Raw genomic sequence first — 24,043 nt, 5'->3', positions numbered from 1 at the left:
ATTATTATCATTATTATTATTATTGATGTTGTTGTTGTTTTGTTGTTGCTGTTGTTTTTTTTTTTTGATTTACTGTATTATGTTTTATGTATGTATGTATTTATTTTATTATGTTTTATTAATTATGTTAGTGGGATCCACTGTGTCCCGGCAGATGAACCTGATGAACGGATGAAATTCCTGCTGAAAAACTTCACAAAGGAAGCATCACAGCAACTGAAACCTGGGCTTCATCTTTCAGGCAGCATGAGGGAATCACAGTGTTGCTTATTGGAGCTGTGAAGTGTTGAGAAGAGAGGCGGAGGTGCAACAGATTAGAGTGAAGGAAAAAGTCTCTTATGCAGAGGCAGTTAAGATGGCTAGACAGGAAAAACAGGCTAAGGAGCTTAGTCACAATAAAGGGCAAATGACAGTGAATATAGACCAGGAAAATAAAAGGAAGATGTGAGCAGAGAGGAAGAGGTTGGTGAGCTTTATAGCGGGAGTGATAAATGCAATAGCTGAGGTTAAGTATAAAACTGAAAGGATTCAATAATTGTGCAATAGTTCATCATCTTGATATGATGGGTTTGAAAAGGGAGGAAGTGAGAGACAATCTTAGTGTGCAGGAAAGTCAAGAGTCACCATGTGTTGTTTTCTGTGTGTGTGATCAAATGTTTATTGAAATAAAAAAAAGATTGTAGACCACCAAGCTCATTGGGAACTCCATTCAGGGGTCAGAAATGAAAAAGACAAGATAAATAAATAAAATAACTATAAATTAATGATATAAATAAGAGGAAAAAAGGGGGGAGAGTTAGGGTGACAGGATATTTCAGTTATATCCAGCCTTAGACAGTATAACAAGTGGCTGTGTTGAGTACATCAAACAGTTAACAATGTTCAGCAGCAGATCAGCTCATCTGCAGCACATTTGCATGTTGAAAAGTGTTGATAAACATGGCTATTCAGCTACAATATACAGTATAGTTATTCCAAATCAGTATATCAAAAAATGCTCTGTGAAACTAGGAATCAAATCTATCTGTCCAACAGATGTGACCCATTACTTCCCTTGAGCTGTAACACATTAACCTCCCATGAATTACCCACGTCAGTAGACAAAGATAACACAAACAACAGATAGACACACAAAAAGATCCCAAAATAGAATAAAAAACAATGTGTCAATGTAAATGTACAAAGAAACAAAACACCTCAGACCCAGAACTGCCCTCGATAGCAGATTCACGGTAGAAAACAACCACAAAAATAACAGAGTAAACACAATATAAGCTAATTAAAAATATACACATATAAACATACACATACATGTACAAAGCCCGTAGTACTGAATGGACAAGGTTACGTTAAGGGAAATGAGGTCAAGGCAAGGCTAAAGGTTAGGTTAAGTTAATTGCCTGGATTATCTCAATAGCTTTAGACCAGTTGATCACAGCATCAATTGTAGCTCCACTGATTCTGGTAGTGGACTTTTCAAGTAAACAAACATCAGAAGAAAAGGTGAGCCAGGTTCTCTTCATAATAATTGTGGGTTCAAACCAATTTTGAATAATGGTTTTCTTAGCACCAGTTGAGGTGGCAAATTATTATTTGTTTCTCCAGAAAAGATAACAAAATGTTTGGGTTGTACCTAATAAGATAAAGAGCAGTGCAGCTGAGGAGGACTTTATCAGTGATAGTTTCAACAGTCTTATTGATAAATTCTAGTCATCAGTTTTAATCTATATCTGCGCTCTGGTGTTAAGTAAAATTTATGTACAAACTTATAGTGAATTATCTGATGAGCAAGATTTTTAGATGAGGAAAAATATGTTCCAGACTGTTGGCCAATTCCAATCAAGGTTGAAGGAATGAAAATCTTTTTCCCAACTTTTTGTTACTGGGAGTAGTTTGGTGTCACAAGGAGATAGTTTGTTATAAACCAAAGCTACCAGTTTAGTCTTGGAAATAATTACTGCTATCAAAGGGGGTTGGGATAGGGGTGCATCCCAAGGTACTCCATACATTTTAAGTGCAGTGCATGTGCTGTGAGTAAAAACAATCATAACAATAACAATAACAGCAGCAATAGCCGGGGAAGGACACCAACAGGACCGCTCGGCCTGCATCCCAAGGTTTCCTACGAGATGAGAAAATACAAAAAACACCAGAGAAGAAGCCAAGTTAGTAACATGCATTGATGTTACATAAATGCATACAGATGGAAAAGAGGAGAGAGGAGCCCAGTGCATCATGGGAAGTCCCCCGGCATTATTGTGCCAAATGGGCGATAGTTCATGGTATTTACAATCAATAGATAAATGCTTTCCTCTACAACAGCAGATGGCTAGTGTATTGGAAATTATAGGACCCATACATAATTCTGCAGTTTTTTGTTTAATGGCAAAGAAAGGCAAATCCTGAATCCTAATCAGAGAGGATAAAGCATTTTCTAAAGAGTGCCAAGCTGTAACTGAGGAAGTGTCCAACCATGTGTTAATGGCTCAACTGAAACCAATAATAATGTTTAAAATTGGATAAAGAGAGGCCACCAGAGATTTTGGAATGAGAAAGAGTGGATAAGCTGATCCTGGGAGGTTTCCCTTTCCATATAAAATTCCTGCACATAGAGTCAAGATCCTTAAAGAAAAGTGTTGAGGGACAGAGAAGTAACATAGAAAATAAGAACTGATTCGAGGAAGAATATTTATTTTTATAACAGATTCTTCAACCTGGTTCTGAATGCACTGATTGACCTGCAGCTCTTCATATCATCAGGTACGACGTTCCACTGAGTCGTGGCTTTCACAGAAAAAGCTGACTGTCCAAATGCAGTGTGATGAAATGGTACAATCTGGTATAGATGATATTCTGGAGGATCTAATAGAACTTACTTAGTGATACATAAAGTCACATAGTGGAGGAGGGGCCAAACTTTTTAAAATTTTATAAACTTGAACAATGTTGAGAATAATGTAAAATTGTCAAAGCTCAGTAAATTGTATTTCTCCAGAACCCTACAGTGATGGAAATGCATCGGCTTTTTGTCCAGAGTTTTTAGAGTTTTGTTTTAAGGACTCAAGAGGTTTTATGGCTGTTTCTCCAGCCTGCCCCCAACATGTGATGCAATAAGACATCTGGGAAAGAATCATAGCTGCATAAATATTTTTGGCTGCATCCAGAGAGAGACAGTTTTTAATATGTCTAAAATTTGCCAAGTTGTACTTTATGGTTTGGGCATTTTACTAGTTGTTCTAGTTACCATTTCTCTGTGATCATTTTTAGTTTTTTCCTCTTAGATTTATCCTCCCAATTCACATTAAAATCACTCATAAGTAATAATGCTGGAGATGAGCAGAGTGTTGGCTAAAGCTGGTATGACTGCACTAGGAAAGGATGAAATATGCTATGTGATGATAAAACACTGCACAGAAGGTCTGAACAAATTATTGTTACTGTATAAAGTGTGGGAGGAAGGTAGAATACCTGTAAGGAAACCAGGGAAAGATGCAGTCAAACCAACAACCTATAGACCAACTGCTTTAACATTGCACATATGTAAACTGATGGAACAAACGGTAAATGAAAGACTGATGTACTCTTTAGAGAAACAGGATATAATTGCAGGGTGTCAAAGTGGATTTAGGAAAGAAAGGGGTCCTTTAGATCTAGTGTTATGTCTAGAGGATGAAGTAAGGAAAGTGCAAATTAATAAATAAACAGTAGCAGCAGCTTTCTTTGATGGAGAAAAAGCACATGATATGCTATGAAGGAATGGCTTCTGATAAAGTTACATGCAGCGGGAATTGGAGGTTAAGTTTTTAACTGGATAATGGAACTTTCTGAATAAAAGAATCATCCAGGTAAAGGTAGGATCTGAAATGTCTCATAAGTATGAGGTTGGCTCTGTAGAAATAGGCAGAAAGTTGAGCCATATAGTTAAAAAATTGCAAGAAGGAATAAATCAAGTTGAGATGTGAGAGAAGAATTTGGATTTTAAGTTTTCATTTGAAAAGACTAAAGTAATGCTCTTCACAAGAAAGAGGATTAGAGGAAATACTCACTGAAACTATTGAATCATTCGACAATTAAATTATTTATATTTTTTGGAGTTTATTTTTATTAACATGGAGGGAACATATTAAAAGTATTGTGGATAAGTGCAAAGTTATAAATGTGATGAGATGCCTTGCAGGGTTGGACTGGGGAGCTGTGTAGCATCCTTGAAATATATATGTAGTGTTAATTGGATCAAGGCTGAATTATGGACGTGAAGTATGTGGATCTGCAGCAAAAACTGTGCTTGGAGGATTAGATGTGATGCAGGTCCTCAGATTGTGCATAGGGGCGGTAAGAACATCACCTGTGTGTGCCCTACAAGTCAAAGTAGGAGAAATACCGCTGTGTTTACGCAGGAAACAGCTCAGAGTCAACTACTGGATGCATTTGAGAGGGCACAGAGATAATCACCCAACCAAAAAGTGCTACAGGCCTACTGGGAAAGGGAGGGAACAGAAAAATCAAGTTTTGGCTGGACAAGGGATGCAGCAGCAAGAGACCTGGGAAACCTGAAACTGACCTAAAACAGAGTTCTGTCCGCCGGTGATGTGGCCTTGGACCCCTGTGTGGGTACTAGAACTTCTGGTGCTAGTTTTAGAGTTCCTCCAAATTAAGGCAAGGAAGAAAAATGCGGATTTAGTAAATGAGTTCTATTGTTATACATAAAGTAAATATACAGAATATGTGCAAATGTTTACAGGCGGATCAAAAGATCCAATATTAGACAACACTGGCTCTGCAGTTGCAGTTTATAGCCACAGAGTTGTAATATGCAAATGAACATCAAACTTCTTAAGTGTATATATGGTTGAGTTGTACACAGTTTGGAGGCTTTAGAGAGGGTTGAACAAGCCAAGCCAATGAGAGCTCAGGGGTCTCATTTATAACAGTTGCATGCACACAAATAGGGCCTGAAAGAGGCAAACGCCACTTCCCACGCAGAAGTTGTGATCTATAAAAACAAACTTGACGGGAGAATGTGCACCTGTGCGTAAACTCTGAGCAATGCGTACAAACATTTAGAAAACGGGAAACTGGTTACGCAGATGGTGAGGTGGTGAATTGAAGCCAGATTGTATAATAATCCTGTCACACATTTAGTTTCACTTAATATCAAACGTAAATTATAGATCCACATTATCATAAACATTCAAACCAGCAGTGTTATCTGTACTTGCGCTTGTAGCGAGCTATAACTATTCCATAAGCATGATTCATTTTCACCTCAACCACGTTAGCTAACTGATAAATAATCATCATTGGTTGTAGAAATCCAAGATGACACAAATAACTTAAACAAATGTAACTTAAAAATAATTGCAGAACAGAGTGCTAATAAATTTTAATATCTTCTAATACTGTGCATATATCAGCAGGTATGATTTAGTAAAATCACTGCAGTGATCACATGACTGTCACTAGAGACACTGCAGTGGCCACATACACTCTGTCTTCTCCTGTCACCTCACCGGCAGATCTTCACCACCTGCACTCATCATGCTGGATTGTGGAGTAAATATCAATGAATACAATGTTTATTGTATTGTAGATACTAAGTGTGTGGTGTAAAAATGATTTAAAACTGATTAACTGGGAGCTGGCCCACTGAAGGGTGTCAATAAGAACAGAGATGTCTGACTGTGCAAACCACAGGAATGTTTATTGAAGTTGTATATGGTTGTTTTGGATTATACACATAACTTCAAGAAGTCCAAAAATGAGGAAATAAAACAGTAAAAGTCCGTTCATGGCTGTCGCTTTCCTTCACCTGCAGCTGCCTGAGTGCAAGTGATGAGCAACGCTGACTCTTGACACTGATTGGTCAGGCAGAGACACATGAATATCAGTATTCATGTGAACTTTTGCATCAACCATTTATGGTTAAATGTGGGTGTGTAGAGGGCGGGATATGAGGCTGATCCATATGCGCACAATTCCAGGTGGACTGTGATTTATAAAGGGAAATATACGTGCATTCATGTGTAAGCACAGTTTTATAAAATCCGATTAAATTTTGGCGCATGCCGTTTTCAGCTTTTGTGCGCACGTACATTTTTAGTATGGATCCTATGCACTGTTTTATAAATGAGACCCCTGTTCTGTACAGCCTAAAGCTAGGTACATCCAGTAATCACCTAGAGACATACTATTTGAAATAATGGAAATACACTCACGAATGATAAAACAAGGCACTGTGGTCACACTCATTTGGGTTCCTGTGCACAAGGGCATTATGGGTAATGAGAGAGCGGACAAACTAGCCAAACTAGCTGTTAAAAAAGAAAACATAACACCATAATTAAACTCTCAAAATCAGAGGGAAAGGGTATTGCATGGAAAAAGCACTGGGTTCAGGAGATAAGAGGAAGACAACTGCATGCAATACAAAACAGAGTTGGTACTGAGAGAACTAGAGGAGGAAACAGAAGAGAGGACGCAGTAATGACCACACTAAGAATAGGACACAGTAACCTGAACAGGACTCTCCACATTGTAGGGAAGCATCCAACTGGACTTCGTTAACATTATTCAGGTACCAGAAACAGTAGAACACGTACTTGTTTACTGCAGGAAATATGCCTCAGAAAGAAAGGACATGATGGAGGGAATGAGGAGATCAGGACTGACAGGAACAGGTTTGAATGTTCAGCTTCCTTGAGAGAACAAACTGGACACTGTAGGAGATAATTAACTCCAGTGGAAAGTATAGGGGTTTCAAATCAGGTTATATTAAGATGTTCACACCAAATGCTGAGACCAGAGAGAAGAGCAGACAACCAACGGGAGTTTATTTAATTACACACGAACATACAAAACTCAGAACATCACCAATGCAGCTGCTTCAACTTCACACCCAAACATATTTATACCAAAAGCAGACGTGACTTCCTGCCCATGTTTTTTGGCACTTTCGTGAGCCAAATGATCACTTGGACTTTGACCACTTCTTAAAACAGTGGCCAAAACAGTGAGTAGTAGCAGGGAGGAGCAGGAAAAAAGGACAAGAGTGGAGCCTAACAAACCACCCGTATCCTCGGTAGGCATCTTGGCCTCAATGTCACTTTCAACGATACCCTGGATGGCCGGATGGTACACGCTTCTGAGTCTTTGTTTGATTCTCAGATGTTGTAAGACTCCTTTCACTACTTTTTGAACAAAAGCAGCACCATTATCTGAACTTATTTCTGATGGGATGCCAAACTGTGGTATAACTTCTCTGGTGAGAAATTTAATGACAGTGTCAGCTCTCAGAGTTTTGGATGGAGTTGCTTCAACTCATCGGCTAAAGCGATCAGTTATCACCAGCATGTACCATTTACCATGTACAGGTTTTATCATGTCCACATAGTCCATTACAAGATGTTTAAACAGTCCTTCTGGGACTGGAGTATGTCCTACAGGAGTTTTCGTTCCTTTTCAGACCTTGTTTTCAGCACAGATCTCACATTGGCTCAAAATCTCTTGAACCATTGCCTGCATGTATGGAGACCAATAGCCTTGCTGTCCTATCTTTTTCAACACTTCCCCCCTTCCACAGTGTGCAATTTTTATTTATATAGCGCCATATCACAACAGAAGTCATCTCAAGGCACTTTTCACATAGAGCAGGTCAAGACCGTACTCTTTAATTTACAGAGACCCAACAGTTCCCCCATGAGCAGCACTTGGCGACAGCGGTAAGGAAAAACTCCCCTTTAACGGGTAGAAACCTCAAGCAGACCCCGGCTCTTGGTGGGCGGCCATCTGCTTTGACCGGTTGGGTTGAGAGAGAGAAAGAGAGAGGGAAAGGGGGAGGGGGGACAGAAGAAAAACAATCACAACAACAACAATAAGCATAAGCAGCAACAGCCAGGGAAGGATGCCATCAGGACTGTGAAGGACCGCAAAGGTTCGGCCCAGAACCCAGGGTTTCCTGTGAGATGAGAAAGCACAAAAAACTCCGGGGAAGAAGCAAAGTTAGTGACATGCATTGATGTTACATGAATGCATACAGATGGAGAGGAGGAGGAGGAGAGAGGAGCTCAGTGCATCATGGGAAGTCCCCCAGTAGTCTAGGCCTATAGCAGCATAACTAAGGGCTGATCCAAGGCGAGCCTGGTCGGCCCTAACTATAAGCTTTATCAAAAAGGAAAGTTTTAAGCCTACTCTTAAACGTAGAGAGGGTGTCTGCACCCCGGACCCAATCTGGAAGATGATCCACAGGAGAGGAGCCTGATAGCTGAAGGCTCTGCCTCCCATTCTACTTTTAAAGACTGTAGGGACCACCAGTAAGCTGCATACTGGGAGCGCAGTGTTCTAGTGGGATAATACAGTACTATGAGCTCTTCAAGATATGATGGTGTCTGACCATTAAGGGCTTTGTAAGTTAGGAGAAGGATTTTAAATTCTATTCTAGATTTTACAGGAAGCCAATGCAGCGAAGCTAAAATGGGAGAAATGTGGTCTCTTTTTCTAGTTTTAGTTAGAACACGTGCAGCTGCATTCTGGACCAGCTGGAGAGTCTTTAGAGACTTGTTAGAGCAGCCTGATAATAAGGAATTGCAATAATCCAGCCTAGAAGTAACAAATGTGTGAACTAGTTTTTCTACATCTTTTAGGGACAGGATGTGATTTTTGTGATATTACGTAAGTGAAAAAAGGCAGTCCTTGAGATGTGATTAATGTGGGAGTTAAAGGACATATCCTGATCAAAGATAACTCCCAGATTCCTTACGGTGGTGCTGGAGGCCAGGGTAATGCCATCCAGAGTAGCTATATCATTAGATAATGTGTTTCTAAGGTGTTTAGGGCCAAACACAATAACCTCAGTTTTATCTGAGTTTAGTAGCAGAAAATTGCAGGTCATCCAGGTCTTTATGTCGTTAAGGCATGCTTGGAGTTTGTTTAACTGATTGGGTTCATCAGGCTTCACTAATAAATATAATTGGGTGTCATCTGCGTAACAATGAAAATTTATGGAGTGTTTCCTAATAATATTACCTAAAGGAAGCATATATAAGGTGAATAGAATTGGTCCAAGTACAGAACCTTGTGGAACTCCGTGTCTAACTTTTGCCTTCACGGAGGATTCATCATTAACATGTACAAACTGAAATCAGTCTGATAAATAGGATTTAAACCAGATTAATGCAGTTCCTTTAATGCCAATTAAAGGTTCCAGTCTCTGCAAAAGGATTTGATGGTCAATTGTGTCGAATGCAGCACTAAGATCTAACAGGACAAGTATAGAGACAAATCCTTTGTCTGATGCAGTTAGGAGGTCATTAGTGACTTTCACCAGTGATGTCTCTGTGCTATGATGCCTCTAAATCCTGACTGAAAATCCTCAAATAAACTATTGTTATGTAGAAAGTCACATAACTGATTAGAGACTGCTTTCTCAAGGATCTTAGAGAGAAATGGAAGGTTAGATATAGGTCTATAATTGGCTAAAACACCTGAATCAAGAGTAGGCTTCTTAAGAAGAGGTTTAATTACAGCTACTTTAAAGGACTGTGGTACATAGCCTGTTACTAAAGACAGATTGATCATATCTAGTAAAGAAGTGCTGACTAAGGGTAAGACTTCCTTAAGCAGCCTAGTTGGGATGGGGTCTAAGAGACAGGTTGATGGTTTAGCTGAACAAATCATTGAAGTTAGTTCAGACAAGTCTACTGGAGAAAAACAGTCTAAATATATGTCAGGATTTACAGCTGTTTCTAAGGTTCCTGTGTTTGGGGAGAGAACGGTGCCTGTTGAGGGCAGGAGGTGGTTAATTTTGTCTCTAATAGTTAGAATTTTATCATTAAAGAAGCTCATAAAGTCGTTACTACTGAGAGCTATAGGAATACATGGATCAGTAGAGTTATGACTCTTTGTCAGCCAAAGTGCTGAAAAGGAACCTAGGGCTGTTTTTATTCTCTTCTATTAATGCTGAGTAATAGGCGGCTCTGGCATTACAGAGGGCCTTCCTATATGTTTTAACACTATCTTGCCAGACTAAGCCAGATTCTTCTAGTTTGGTGGAACGCCAAATCCTTTCCAATTTTCGCGATGTTTGCTTTAATTTGCGGGTTTGGGAGTTATACCATGGAGCTAACTTCTTATGTTTTATTATCTTCTTTTTTAAGGGGGCGATGGAGTTGAGTGTTTGTCTTAGTGAGCCTGCAGCACTATCAACAAGATAGTGCGACCATGGGCTCCAAAGACACTACTGGTGCTAGGACTGCCTCCTGACATTTTGAGGCTTCTTTTGCTGCCTCATCAGCGGTGTTGTTACCCCTTATTATTGCATCATCACCTTTCCGATGCGTTTGGCATTTAACAATTGCAAGCTCTCTCGGCTGCATCATTGCCGACATCAAATCATTTATCTGTTTCTCATGCTGTATGGGAGCTCCGTCTGACTTCCTGAAACCTCTCTGCTTCCATAATGCTCCAAACAAATGACAAACACCATGAGCGTAAGCAGAGTTTGTATAGATGTTGGCTGTTCTCCCTGCTGCCAGACAACATGCTTCTGTCAGCACCTTCAATTTGGCTAACTGGGCTGAACATGGCTGCTTACAACTTTCTGCTTTCTGCATTACAAAGGTGTACGCATCCTGCCTCACCACCGCATAACCAGCGTGATTTCCCAAGTGGTCTCTGAAGCAAGAACCGTCAACAAAGAATGTTACGTCTGCATGGGGGAGTGGGCTTGACTCTAAGTCTGGTCTTAGCTTAGTGTACTTCAATGTTTCTGCTATACACTCATGTGGCTCTCCTTCGCCCTCCAGTGGAATGGCATTTGCTGGATTGGTTGTTGCACACCTTTTGATTGTTACGTCAGGATACGTCAACAACGGTGTATACTGTAGACATCTAGCTTACAAACTTTACCTGATTTATCAGCTCAGTGACCTTGTGGTGGGTTAAAATGGTGACTGGATAACCCATTGTTATGGTGGTTGCTTTCTCATGGGCATAATGCACTGCAGTGAGACCCTGATAGCAGGCCGGCCATCCTTGCGCCACGTTATCCAGCTTTGTGCTGTAATATGTAATTGGTTGTTTTTGGCGCCCACTGCATGTTTCTTGCATCAATACTGCAGAGGCGTACATGTTTTGTCTGTTTGAAACATAGAGCAAAAATGGTTTGCTGTAGTCTGGAGTTTCCAGAGTGGGTGTGCTCTGCATCTCTCGTTTTAGTGTTTCGAAAACCACCGTTGCTTCGTTTGACCAGTTAAGAGGGGCTTTCAACATTTGGCCTCCTGTCTCTTTAATAAGAACCCTCAGAGGAGCTGTTTTTTCCGCATAGTTCTCAACCCAATCAGAACTATAGCCTGTAAGCCCCAGAGATGCCATCATTTGTTGAACTGTTTTTGTGGCGCTTTATTAATTCCTCCCAATTGTGAGGGAGATATAGCAATGGTTACCTCAGAGATTGTTCTCCCCAGGTATTCCACCTGAGGCTTGCAGTACTGCAACTTTCTTGACAACGTTCTTGACACTTTGTGTCCTTCTTCTGCCAGGCGTTTTAGTACCTTCAGAGAGTCCTGCTAGCACTCCGCAAGCGCTCTGGCAGAAATAAACAGGTCATCCACGTATTGTGTTAGTGTGCTGCTAATTTCTAAGCCCGCAAGGTTTTGTTTGAGAACCTGATTGAAAACATGCGGACTGTGTTTTAGGCCTTGTGGGAGCCTGGTGTATGTTAGTTTCCTACCCTTGTATGTGAATGCGAACAGATATTGAGACTCTGCAGCCAGTGAAATGCTAAAGAATGCAGAACACAAATAAATCACTGTGAAAAATTTTGCATCAGGTGGCACGTTTGTGAGGAGTGTGTGAGGATAAGTCGTGAACTAGCCGATATTTGGATTTATCAGCTTTCAACACCGGAAATATTGGTGTATTGCATGTACTCTGCATTTCAATCAACACCCCTGCTTCCAACAACCCCTCAATTGTTTTGCTGATACCTTCAAGTGCTTCGGGTTTGCTTGATTTGTCTTCTGGGCTTTTTAGGGTGGCTTTCTTGCTCTCCCTAGTTGGAGTGGGATTGGTGGCGAGACCACCCTGCCCTGCCTCTTCATGTGTGATATTGTGGGGTGTCATCTCCGCAGGATGTTCAATTATGCCTCCATTGAACCGAAGCCAACCTTCTAAATTTGGGTACAATCCTCAGCCCTCTGTCACATTAAGTTGTTTACCTATCTGACCTTTTTCTTTTGCTGTCATGTCTTTTAATTTCATGAGGCCTTGTTTCAAATTTGCCCTGTAGTTTTGGCCTTCTGTTTTGAACAGTCTTAAAATTTTCAGTTCCAAATCTCTCTTTCCCTGTCGCTTCTTTGATTTATCTTTAGGTTTATAGTCTCTTATTCTATGTTCCATGCTTTCACAGATTACCACATCAAACGTGCCTCCCTCTGGCCAGGCTTTCTCTAACCCCTCAGTTCGCTTCTGCCACTTTTCCGAAATCTTCTGAATGTCTTTTAACAAATCAGGATTTTAGTTTCCCACTACTGCAACTGGTGTTGGATACATTATGTCAGATTGCAATTTACCTATGGTCTTTTTGGTTTCAGTTCACTGTTGCAGTTTTGTATCTTCTTAATTGTTCTAAAGTATTGTCCCTTGATCTGATGAAGAAAATAAATAAATAAATAAAAAGGTTGAATTTTCTAGCAGCTTGTAGTTACTCTCAAAAGGAGGGGCTGGGAGGAGACTGCACTACTGCACCTTATTTTTAGAAGTGCTCTTGTCTGTGGATATTGGTTCCTGCCACTAAACCCCACTGATCGCTCTTCCTTATTTCTGCTCAGTCCGTCTTCAACTTTCGACAAGATACCTTCTCCACATGCAAACCAGCTCTCTTACACAGCCCAACAACAACACTCTAAGCGTTGCTCTCCTCTCCTCATATTTCTACTCTCTACCACATGCACAAACTGCAATAAACACAACTTTCCTGTTTACCTTTTTGTTTACTTGCTTTTATCGGATTGTGGTTCATAATTTATTATTACCCCCCTGTGTGCCAGCTGGACTTATTTCTATTCTTATATTAGTTAGATTATGACACACGTATGTTATGAATCTTATTAATGGCCAATTTATAGTGCACTTTTATACCTTCTAATTTCACCTGGCTTCCAATTGTAGCTTCCTATCACACCTTCACTTCTTTTGGCTCGAGCTTCTACTTATTACACCAACACCTCTTCTGGATTCCTCTTGAATCCCTCGAAAACCGAAAAAAAACCCAAAAAACTTCTTTTCCCACAGTTAAATATCGTATGCTTCTCTACAACTGACTTAACATGACCTTCTTGGCCACCGACTCCTCTTGACAACTTAAAACATGACCTCTCTTAGGTCGCAGACTCCTCTTGAGTCTTATACACACAACTTAAAACATGACCTCTCTTAGGTCGCAGACTTCTCTTGAGTCTCTTCCCCTCTTGGGAATGTTGGAGCTCTCAACCCCTCTTGGGTTATCCGACTTATTCTCGCTACCCCAGTTGTTGTATTTCACTTGGGCTGCACTGCGCTAAGAAGCTATTCTAACCTGACCTAACACCAATATTAGTTTTCATCAGACGTATTCTAAACTGACCTAATCTAACCTAGAGCCAAATTCTTTTCAGCCAACTGTTCTGTGCCCAGAAGTCTGAGGGTCTTTGGCCTTCAGTGACTCTCCGGAGCAGCCTCCCAACACACGGTCACTTGTTTTGGTCGAATTGGTGTAAGGAACTTAAAAGCCTTATCTTTTGAGGATTGCCGGCTGTCACCCTGCGCAGAGTGGACTGCTCCTCGGAGCCTCCTCCGACCACAGATTTTTCATTTTTCCCTTCAGAAACTTTGTTTCATGGCACCAATTACATAGGGGTTTCAAATCAGGCTATATTAAGATGTTCACACCAAATGCTGAGACCAGAGAGATGAGCAGACAACCAACGGGAGTTTATTTCATTACACACGAACATACAAAACTCAGAACGTCACCAATGCAGCTGATTCAACTTCACACACCAACCTATTTTTACCAAAAGCAGACGTGACTTCCTGCCCATGTTTTTGGCACTTGAGTACATGAGCCAAATGCTCACTTGGACTTTGACCTCTGGGAGTGGGTGTCTCTGCACCATTTGGACATTTCTTAATTTCTGCTGTGTGTGTGTGGTGTACTTTGCTCCCCCCTTTCCCAATATTTCCAGATGTCTCCTGTTTGTCTGGTGGCCTAACGCATTTTGGGTGGGTCAATGACCGGCGTAGGTCAATTGGATCTGGTAAAAGTTTTGTTTTCACGGAGATTGTAACCAGAACTTTCGAAAACAATCTCCATTAAAGGAGTTGTTTTCACCTATCCATTGGCGTTGTGCAACTCTTAATGTTTTGTATATTACTTAGTACAATTCCACACGCTCATCGTATTTTCGCTCATACAAAGGCGGCAACACCAGGAATGCAGGCTGCCGTTAAACCTCAAAGAAGAAGAAGAAGCAGAAGAAGAAGAAGACTCGAGTCACGTGTGCGTGTGATGTTACTGGATGATTTCCGCTGCGGAAGTCGCTACTGCATGTAAACAAAGAAGAAGTGTGGAGGACTAACGGACGGTCTGACACCGTGAAACGGACCCGGAGCCTCCGGTCTGTGATGGACTGAACTCGGCAACATGTCCATGGAAGACCCGTTCTTCGTCGTCAAAGGGTGAGAACTACACGAAGCTAAGCTAACCGCAGGCTATAAGAACTACACGAAGCTAAGCTAACCGCAGTCTATAAGAACTACACGAAGCTAAGCTAACCGCAGGCTATAAGAACTACACGAAGCTAAGCTAACCGCAGGCTAACAGGACACGAAGCTAAGCTAATTGTAGCCTCAGTTTGTATAAATTGCAGAACACTGGTGTTCCTTGTTAACAGTGAGGTACAGAAGGCAGTGAACGCAGCTCAGAACCTTGTTGTTTGTTAACAGTGAGGTACAGAAGGCAGTGAACGCAGCTCAGAACCTTGTTGTTTGTTAACAGTGAGGTACAGAAGGCAGTGAACGCAGCTCAGAACCTTGTTATTTGTTAACAGTGAGGTACAGAAGGCAGTGAACGCAGCTCAGAACCTTGTTGTTTGTTAACAGTGAGGTACAGAAGGCAGTGAACGCAGCTCAGAACCTTGTTGTTTGTTAACAGTTAGGTACAGAAGGCAGTGAACGCAGCTCAGAACCTTGTTGTTTGTTAACAGTGAGGTACAGAAGGCAGTGAACGCAGCTCAGAACCTTGTTTGTTAACAGTGAGGTACAGAAGGCAGTGAACGCAGCTCAGAACCTTGTTTGTTAACAGTGAGGTATAGAAGGCAGTGAACGCAGCTCAGAAGCTTGTCTGTTAACAGTGAGGTATAGAAGGCAGTGAACGCAGCTCTGAACCTTGTTGTTTGTTAACAGTGAGGTATAGAAGGCAGTGAACGCAGCTCAGAACCTTGTCTGTTAACAGTGAGGTACAGAAGGCAGTGAACGCAGCTCAGAAGCTTGTTTGTTAACAGTGAGGTACAGAAGGCAGTGAACGCAGCTCAGAACCTTGTTATTTGTTAACAGTGAGGTACAGAAGGCAGTGAACGCAGCTCAGAACCTTGTTATTTGTTAACAGTGAGGTATAGAAGGCAGTGAACGCAGCTCAGAACCTTGTCTGTTAACAGTGAGGTACAGAAGGCAGTGAACGCAGCTCAGAAGCTTGTTTGTTAACAGTGAGGTACAGAAGGCAGTGAACGCAGCTCAGAACCTTGTTATTTGTTAACAGTGAGGTACAGAAGGCAGTGAACGCAGCTCAGAACCTTGTTATTTGTTAACAGTGAGGTATAGAAGGCAGTGAACGCAGCTCAGAAGCTTGTCTGTTAACAGTGAGGTACAGAAGGCAGTGAACGCAGCTCAGAACCTTGTTGTTTGTTAACAGTGAGGTACAGAAGGCAGTGAACGCAGCTCAGAACCTTGTTATTTGTTAACAGTGAGGTACAGAAGGCAGTGAACGCAGCTCAGAGCCTTGTTATTTGTTAACAGTGAGGTACAGAAGGCAGTGAACGCAGCTCAGAACCTTGTTGTTTGTTAACAGTGAGGTACAGAAGGCAGTGAACGCAGCTCAGAACCTTGTTATTTGTTAACAGTGAGGTATAGAAGGCAGTGAACGCAGCTCAGAAGCTTGTCTGTTAACAGTGAGGTATAGAAGGCAGTGAACGCAGCTCAGAACCTTGTTTGTTAACAGTGAGGTACAGAAGGCAGTGAACGCAGCTCAGAACCTTGTTGTTTGTTAACAGTGAGGTACAGAAGGCAGTGAACGCAGCTCAGAACCTTGTTATTTGTTAACAGTGAGGTACAGAAGGCAGTGAACGCAGCTCAGAGCCTTGTTATTTGTTAACAGTGAGGTACAGAAGGCAGTGAACGCAGCTCAGAGCCTTGTTATTTGTTAACAGTGAGGTACAGGAGGCAGTGAACGCAGCTCAGAGCGCTGTTGTTTGTTAACAGTGAGGTACAGAAGGCAGTGAACGCAGCTCAGAAGCTTGTTGTTTGTTAACAGTGAGGTACAGAAGGCAGTGAACGCAGCTCAGAACCTTGTTGTTTGTTAACAGTGAGGTACAGAAGGCAGTGAACGCAGCTCAGAACCTTGTTGTTTGTTAACAGTGAGGTACAGAAGGCAGTGAATGCAGCTCAGAACCTTGTCTGTTAACAGTGAGGTACAGAAGGCAGTGAACGCAGCTCAGAACCTTGTTTGTTAACAGTGAGGTACAGAAGGCAGTGAACGCAGCTCAGAACCTTGTTATTTGTTAACAGTGAGGTACAGAAGGCACTGAACGCAGCTCAGAACCTTGTTATTTGTTAACAGTGAGGTATAGAAGGCAGTGAACGCAGCTCAGAAGCTTGTCTGTTAACAGTGAGGTACAGAAGGCAGTGAACGCAGCTCAGAACCTTGTTGTTTGTTAACAGTGAGGTACAGAAGGCAGTGAACGCAGCTCAGAACCTTGTTGTTTGTTAACAGTGAGGTACAGAAGGCAGTGAACGCAGCTCAGAACCTTGTTATTTGTTAACAGTGAGGTACAGAAGGCAGTGAACGCAGCTCAGAGCCTTGTTATTTGTTAACAGTGAGGTACAGAAGGCAGTGAACGCAGCTCAGAACCTTGTTGTTTGTTAACAGTGAGGTACAGAAGGCAGTGAACGCAGCTCAGAACCTTGTTATTTGTTAACAGTGAGGTACAGAAGGCAGTGAACGCAGCTCAGAACCTTGTTGTTTGTTAACAGTGAGGTACAGAAGGCAGTGAACGCAGCTCAGAACCTTGTTATTTGTTAACAGTGAGGTATAGAAGGCAGTGAACGCAGCTCAGAAGCTTGTCTGTTAACAGTGAGGTACAGAAGGCAGTGAACGCAGCTCAGAACCTTGTTTGTTAACAGTGAGGTACAGAAGGCAGTGAACGCAGCTCAGAACCTTGTTGTTTGTTAACAGTGAGGTACAGAAGGCAGTGAACGCAGCTCAGAACCTTGTTATTTGTTAACAGTGAGGTACAGAAGGCAGTGAACGCAGCTCAGAGCCTTGTTATTTGTTAACAGTGAGGTACAGGAGGCAGTGAACGCAGCTCAGAGCCTTGTTATTTGTTAACAGTGAGGTACAGGAGGCAGTGAACGCAGCTCAGAGCGCTGTTGTTTGTTAACAGTGAGGTACAGAAGGCAGTGAACGCAGCTCAGAAGCTTGTTTGTTAACAGTGAGGTACAGAAGGCAGTGAACGCAGCTCAGAACCTTGTTATTTGTTAACAGTGAGGTATAGAAGGCAGTGAACGCAGCTCAGAACCTTGTTATTTGTTAACAGTGAGGTACAGAAGGCAGTGAACGCAGCTCAGAACCTTGTCATTTGTTAACAGTGAGGTACAGAAGGCAGTGAACGCAGCTCAGAACCTTGTTGTTTGTTAACAGTGAGGTACAGAAGGCAGTGAACGCAGCTCAGAACCTTGTTATTTGTTAACAGTGAGGTACAGAAGGCAGTGAACGCAGCTCAGAGCCTCCATCACAGATGGAGCGAGTTGCTGCAGGAGGGGGGCGGAGCCTCTAAGGAAGAAATGGACTGGACGACCAATGAGCTGAGGAACAGTCTGCGCTCCATCGAGTGGGACCTGGAGGACCTCGATGAGACCATCAATATCCTTTAAACACAGCGCTGAGATCACCTGACTAACGCAGGGTGTCACATGACGTCCTGTGATGTGTTTTTAGAGATTTGGATGTGAACATTTGAAGATCAACATGTTTCTTAACTGTCAGTGAACGCATCGTTGAGTCCAACCCAAAGAAGTTCAACCTGGACGCAGCAGAGCTGTCGAAGAGGAAGGCCTTCATCGTCAGCACCAGACTCACTGTGAAGGTAAGCAGGGACTAACTCACCTGTCCGTCTGCTCAGGTGAACATCCTCTGCAGATCTGACCCTTTCCCACTGACTGTCCAGGTAGACGTCCACACCTGAGCACATAAAACAACCTTATTCAGTTGTATGCTGATCTGTTTCCTGATTTATACATTTATATGTGAAGAATTGATTAATCTCATTGGCTGCTGACTGGCATTTTTTTTCTGTAAGGAAATGAAAGAGCAGATGTCGAGGCCAGCTGTTTCCTCTACGGACAGAAAGAACAAACAGGTAACTGCCCACTCAGCTGGTAACCTACCTGCCCACAGGTGTGTTCTTGTGTTCCATGTTATACCCAGTTTGTACAGTGAGGGAGGCTGCAGTCTGATCTCTTCAATAAAATGAAGTCAAACTCTTTAGAAAAGCCTGAAATCCATGAAGACCCTCCAAAGACCCATCAAAGACACAGAAACTCCCTGACAGACCCCTGACACCTCTTCAGAGATCCATGGTCATCTTCAAAAGTATCAAAAATCCCCTAAACATCTTCAGATATCCCAAGTTGCCATGAAACCTGTGTTGCAACCTGTGGGATGCAGTGATTAACCAATTTCACTATTAACTGCACTTTCACACATCATGGTTTTGTAACTGTAAAGGCTCAGCTACACCGACTGCTTCTGTTCTCACTCTCAAAAAAGGGACATTGCGGTATTTTATTTTTCAATGAGCATTAATTGTGCTGTGAGGAAAATTAAACTAAACTAGGCAGTTGTGTTTAAAACAATGTCCTTTGGCACAACCAGTAGACTGCAGGTGGAACCTGGTGCACCATTTTAAAATGCTGAGCTGCAACAAGCTCAGATACACAAAGTTCCACATGCTGCCAGGAGAGCGACTCCCCTTCTTTATGTTTGAAGGGGGTCACATGACGTAAAGGAAATGAGAAGTGTTCTGACATTGGCTGAGAGACCCGACGTTGAAGAGTTGTATCCACCACAAAACACCTCAAAGTGTCAGTGTGGAATATTTAGGAGACATAAAGAACGGACAGGAGCTCGTTCAAGAAGATGGATTATTACATTTGTAAAAGTTTGCTGCTAAAGCTTAATGCAACATCTTGGAGATCAGCACCCAGCTATGATGCTCCAGAGAAGGTAAAACACTCAGTAATAACTAAGTTAAAAACATGACTTTAGTTACTTAATGAAACGTTGAGTTGGTTGGATTTAAATATAAAAACGGCACCATCAACAGAGTAGTGACGCGTTCAACGTAAACCAACAGCAACAAAGCAGGAAAAGGAGCATCACACCGTTTATTAATGAACACTCATCACAACAACATGTGGTGTGACCATTTACATCCCACTGCTTCCAGTAGTACCAGTAAACACTGGTACGGCTGGCAGATACACCAGCTGTAAAAGATCTTATAGACTTCCAGCTCTACACCATGAGATCTAATTAACTGCATTTCAGTCATTAATGACATCTGCATAACAACAACAAAAACAATAATAGACAGGATTTTCTTAGGCCAAATGTAAAATTAGATTAATTATTAAAATAGATTATTAAAAATCAATTTAAAAAATAGGCATGGATGTCAGTTAATGATAAAACTGTTCAGTTTATTACCTATATTAGTATTATTTTCCCTAGGGGATCAATGAAGTTCATCTTAATCTTATATTATTAATAAAAATAATTAAAAATACTATATTTTAAATATTAGAAATCAACTAAAGTCATTACTGCATTGTTCAATCAAAGTTCATTTTGGCATGGTTTATTTTCGTTTTTCAGTGTTTCCTCTAGAATCCTAGAATTTTTTTCAGGCCTTGTGGTCCCTAAAGGGACGAGGCAGGTGGGATGGCATATTTGTGTGGTTGGCTTCGTTCAGGTGGTGCAGCAGGTGGTCTGCAATTTATATTTGCATTCAAATTTTTGTTTGCTCGGTACATTTAAGACTTAAAACAAAGTGGTCACAAGGAGAGGATGACTTAATGTCCCTCTCCCTTCTTCCCCATCTGCATTTTTGCTTGACTCCACAGTTTTGGAGAAAAACGTTGATATATTTGTTTGTCCGTCACCCCGTTACAGCTTTTTCTCTTTTTAGGCGGTGCCATGCTCATGTTAGCTAACCTGCATTTATACGCTCTCGCTCTGCAGTAATTTAAAGGGACTCTGATGGCAGTGGCACTACGTCACATCAAGAGTTTCCCAGGCAACAGTGTCGCACAGAGGCTCCCAAATGCTATTGATTGTTGATTTACGAATATTTTTGGCATTCAAAAAAAGACATTTTTTGGCCTGGCGGGGGTTCTCTTTGGCCTCGGTCTTGGTACAATTATAGGGGAAACACTGCTTTAAGCCTAAGACTACCTCTGGTACCGCTGCATTTCAACCACTGTTGCAGAATCCTTGGCAAAGTGTGTCTTAGGTTCCCTCTTCAAAACAAAACATGCTCATGTGGGTTTATCCATCCGTAGTGTTGTGAAATAAATTGATGCGTAATAATCATGAAACCGTGATTTTTTTCCCCTCAGACTATAATCGTACCATCAAAATCTAAAATCATTGTATCCCTAGTCACAAACAGAAAAACACCCCTTCAGAAAACAACTGGGAGTCAGGAGGAGAGTATGTCAGGTCTCTGGATGTAAGGATGAGGGTATGTCAGGTCTCTGGAGGTCAGGAGGAGAGTATGTCAGGTCTCTGGATGTAAGGATGAGGGTATGTCAGGTCTGTGGAGGTCAGGAGGAGAGTATGTCAGGTCTCTGGAGGTCAGGAGGAGAGTATGTCAGGTCTCTGGAGGTCAGGAGGAGAATATGTCAGGTCTCTGGAGGTCAGGAGGAGAATATGTCAGGTTTCTGGATGTAAGGATGAGGGTATGTCAGGTCTGTGGAGGTCAGGATGAGGATATGTCAGGTCTCTGGATGTAAGGATGAGGGTATGTCAGGTCTGTGGAGGTCAGGGTGAAGGTATGTCAGGACTCTGGATGTCTGTGTCTGGATGTAGAGCTGCTGTTGATGTAAAATACTGAGGGTGTGTTTGTGTTGTTGATTATATGTCCAGGCTCTGCTCGGCGAGCGTGGGGCTCAGGGTCCAATATGGCAGCCGGGTCCTGATAAATACAGCCGACTGGACAGCCAACTGCAGAATGCCAACTCTCAGTTCATAGAGGAGCAGCAGGCTCAGCAGCAGGTACAGTAACAGCTGACCAAAAACAGCTGATCACTGAGCTGTAAGATATGATGTCATAATGCCAGTGTGGTAACGTGAATAATTGTTTTGGTCATTGTGACATAAAGAGAAAGTTCAGACTGCTTACGAAGGTGAAGGTGCTGAGGTGTTCTTGGGTGTAAGTTAAAGTTCAGCTCAACTTCACCTGTCGCAGGTATCGAGGTGTCAAAGAACCAACAGAGCCTCTTAAAACATCTGAATCCTGAATGCTTGAATACAATTGGTGGATTCAAATTAAGCATGAGGTGTGCGTGTGTCTGTTTATCAGCTGATGGCAGAGCAGCAGGATGAGCAGCTGGAGCTTGTGTCGGGAACAATCGGTGTCCTGAAGAACATGTCAGAGAGGATCGGCATGGAGCTGGATGAGCAGGCCGTGTAAGAATCCAAAGATGGTTTGTGGGAGGATTTTGGTTTGAGGGGACACAGCTTAAAGGAGAACAGGGTCTCAGGTTGCTCTGGGTTAACAACCTGAGGTGTTGTGTTTTCCTGCAGGATGTTGGATGACTTCAGCCATGAGATGGACAACACTCAGTCAAGACTGGACAATGTCATGAAGAAACTGGCCAAAGTATCTCACATGACCAGCGGTAATCTGCCCGGCAACACATGATGTCACCCTTAGTGTCTCTGCTGAACTAGAGGCAGGAAAAAAAAAGAATAATAATAATGAGTAATAGAAGTAATTTCTAGTGAAACACTAACATTAGTCTGTCAGTTTTCAGACTGTGTATTTCAGTTTTCTGTGAACTGATGCGGTTTGAGCTAAAGACCTGAGTCTCATTTATAAAACAGTGTGTAGGATCCACACTAAAAGTGTACATGCGCACGAAAGCCAAAAATGGCATGTGCCCAAAATATGAGATTATAAAACCATGCATATGCACACCAGCAGGAAATGTCCCCTTTATAAATCACAGTCTACCTGGAAATGTGCGCATGTGGATCTGCCCTCTACACGCCCACATTCAACCATAAATGGTCAGTGCAGAAGCCTTCATGAATATTGATGTACACATGTTCCTTTTGCCGGACCAGTCAGTCACTCTTCAGATGCCTGACGTTAGTTATAGTCACAGTTAAAGTTAGTTATCGTTAGTTATTGTTATGATTATTGTCATAGTTATCGTTATAGTTAAGTTGTAGTTACAGTTAGTTACAGTTAACGTAGCTATCGTTTAGAGTTAAAGTTAATTGTAGCTAAAGTTAGACATAGTTTCAGTTATTTAAAGTGATATTTGTGGTCTGTGTGTCTACAGATCGTCGGCAGTGGTGTGCTATCGGTGTGTTGCTCGCCATCCTCTTCGTGGTCATCCTCCTCTTCTTCATCCTCTGATTGATCCCCCTCCCTTCTCAGCACAGAGCTTGTCTTAATCCTGTGTCTACTGGACTCTGCTGAACTCTGTAGCTCTCTACTGACCTCTTGTACTGTATTGGACTCTGCTGGACTCTACTGGCCTCTGCTGGACTGTACATTGTGCTTCTCGTCTTCACCCCTTGACCCACATCATCACTACCAACCTTTTCAAGTCTTCAGTCTCCAGCTGCTGTCAGCAGGAACATCTGGGGCTGATTTGCTGTTAACCCTGGTTCTACTGGACTCTCTTGGACCCTCCTGGACCCTCCTGGACTCTCTTCCTCAGTGGGGCTGAAAAGGCACTTCGGTTCTTTTACTGTTTGACTGAATCATGCAGAGGTCAAAGGTCAACCAGGGTCAAACATGTTTGTGTGTTTCCATGTTTTTGTTTGTTTGGATGATTTATTTAAAGGGCTCCGAAAAGAACCAGTTCAACTCTACTTTAACTCCAGTTTAACTCCAGTTCAACTCTACTTTAACTCCAGTTTAACTCCAGTTCAACTCTACTTTAACTCCAGTTTAACTCCAGTTCAACTCTACTTTAACTCCAGTTTAACTCCAGTTCAACTCTACTTTAATTCCAGTTTAACTCCAGTTCAGCTCTACTTTAACTCCAGTTTAACTCCAGTTCAACTCTACTTTAATTCCAGTTTAACTCCAGTTCAGCTCTACTTTAACTCCAGTTTAACTCCAGTTCAACTCTACTTTAACTCCAGTTCAACTCCAGTTTAACTCCAGTTTAACTCCAGTTCAACTCTACTTTAACTCCAGTTTAACTCCAGTTCAGCTCTACTTTAACTCCAGTTTAACTCCAGTTCAACTCTACTTTAACTCCAGTTCAAGTCTATTTTAACTCCAGTTTAACTCCAGTTTAACTCCAGTTCAACTCTACTTTAACTCCAGTTTAACTCCAGTTCAAGTCTGTTTTAACTCTATTATAACTCCAGTTCAACTCTACTTTAATTCCAGTTTAACTCCAGTTCAACTCTACTTTAACTCCAGTTTAACTCCAGTTCAACTCTACTTTAACTCTATTATAACTCCAGTTCAACTCTACTTTAATTCCA

At 41.9% G+C, this 24,043-nt stretch overlaps 1 protein-coding gene and 1 long non-coding RNA gene across 4 annotated transcripts; both read left to right on the top strand.

Moving 5' to 3' along the window:
• The first annotated feature begins 14,567 nt into the window (after positions 1-14,567).
• On the top strand, positions 14,568-23,810 carry stx6 (syntaxin 6). The gene is made up of 8 exons (XM_044361626.1): positions 14,568-14,712; positions 18,000-18,169; positions 18,298-18,392; positions 18,606-18,665; positions 21,455-21,583; positions 21,891-21,997; positions 22,115-22,209; positions 22,879-23,810. The coding sequence occupies exons 1-8, from the start codon at positions 14,678-14,680 to the stop codon at positions 22,953-22,955; spliced, it is 768 nt and encodes a 255-aa protein (XP_044217561.1). The 5' UTR covers positions 14,568-14,677; the 3' UTR covers positions 22,956-23,810.
• Positions 16,226-17,594, top strand: LOC122988950. Of its 3 annotated transcripts, none has more exons than XR_006404915.1 (4): positions 16,226-16,253; positions 16,566-16,819; positions 16,921-17,180; positions 17,435-17,594. It is a non-coding gene; the product is annotated as an uncharacterized LOC122988950 (long non-coding RNA). The 3 variants fall into 3 exon arrangements; XR_006404914.1 differs by having other exon boundaries at positions 16,921-17,336; positions 17,487-17,594; XR_006404916.1 differs by lacking the exon at positions 16,226-16,253 and having other exon boundaries at positions 16,589-16,617; positions 16,719-16,819; positions 16,921-17,336; positions 17,487-17,594.
• Positions 23,811-24,043: the final 233 nt, after the last annotated feature.

The sequence above is a fragment of the Thunnus albacares genome, chromosome 9, assembly GCF_914725855.1.
Source record: "Thunnus albacares chromosome 9, fThuAlb1.1, whole genome shotgun sequence".
Lineage (NCBI taxonomy): Eukaryota > Metazoa > Chordata > Actinopteri > Scombriformes > Scombridae > Thunnus > Thunnus albacares.
This window is presented reverse-complemented; position numbering and strand designations above follow the sequence as displayed.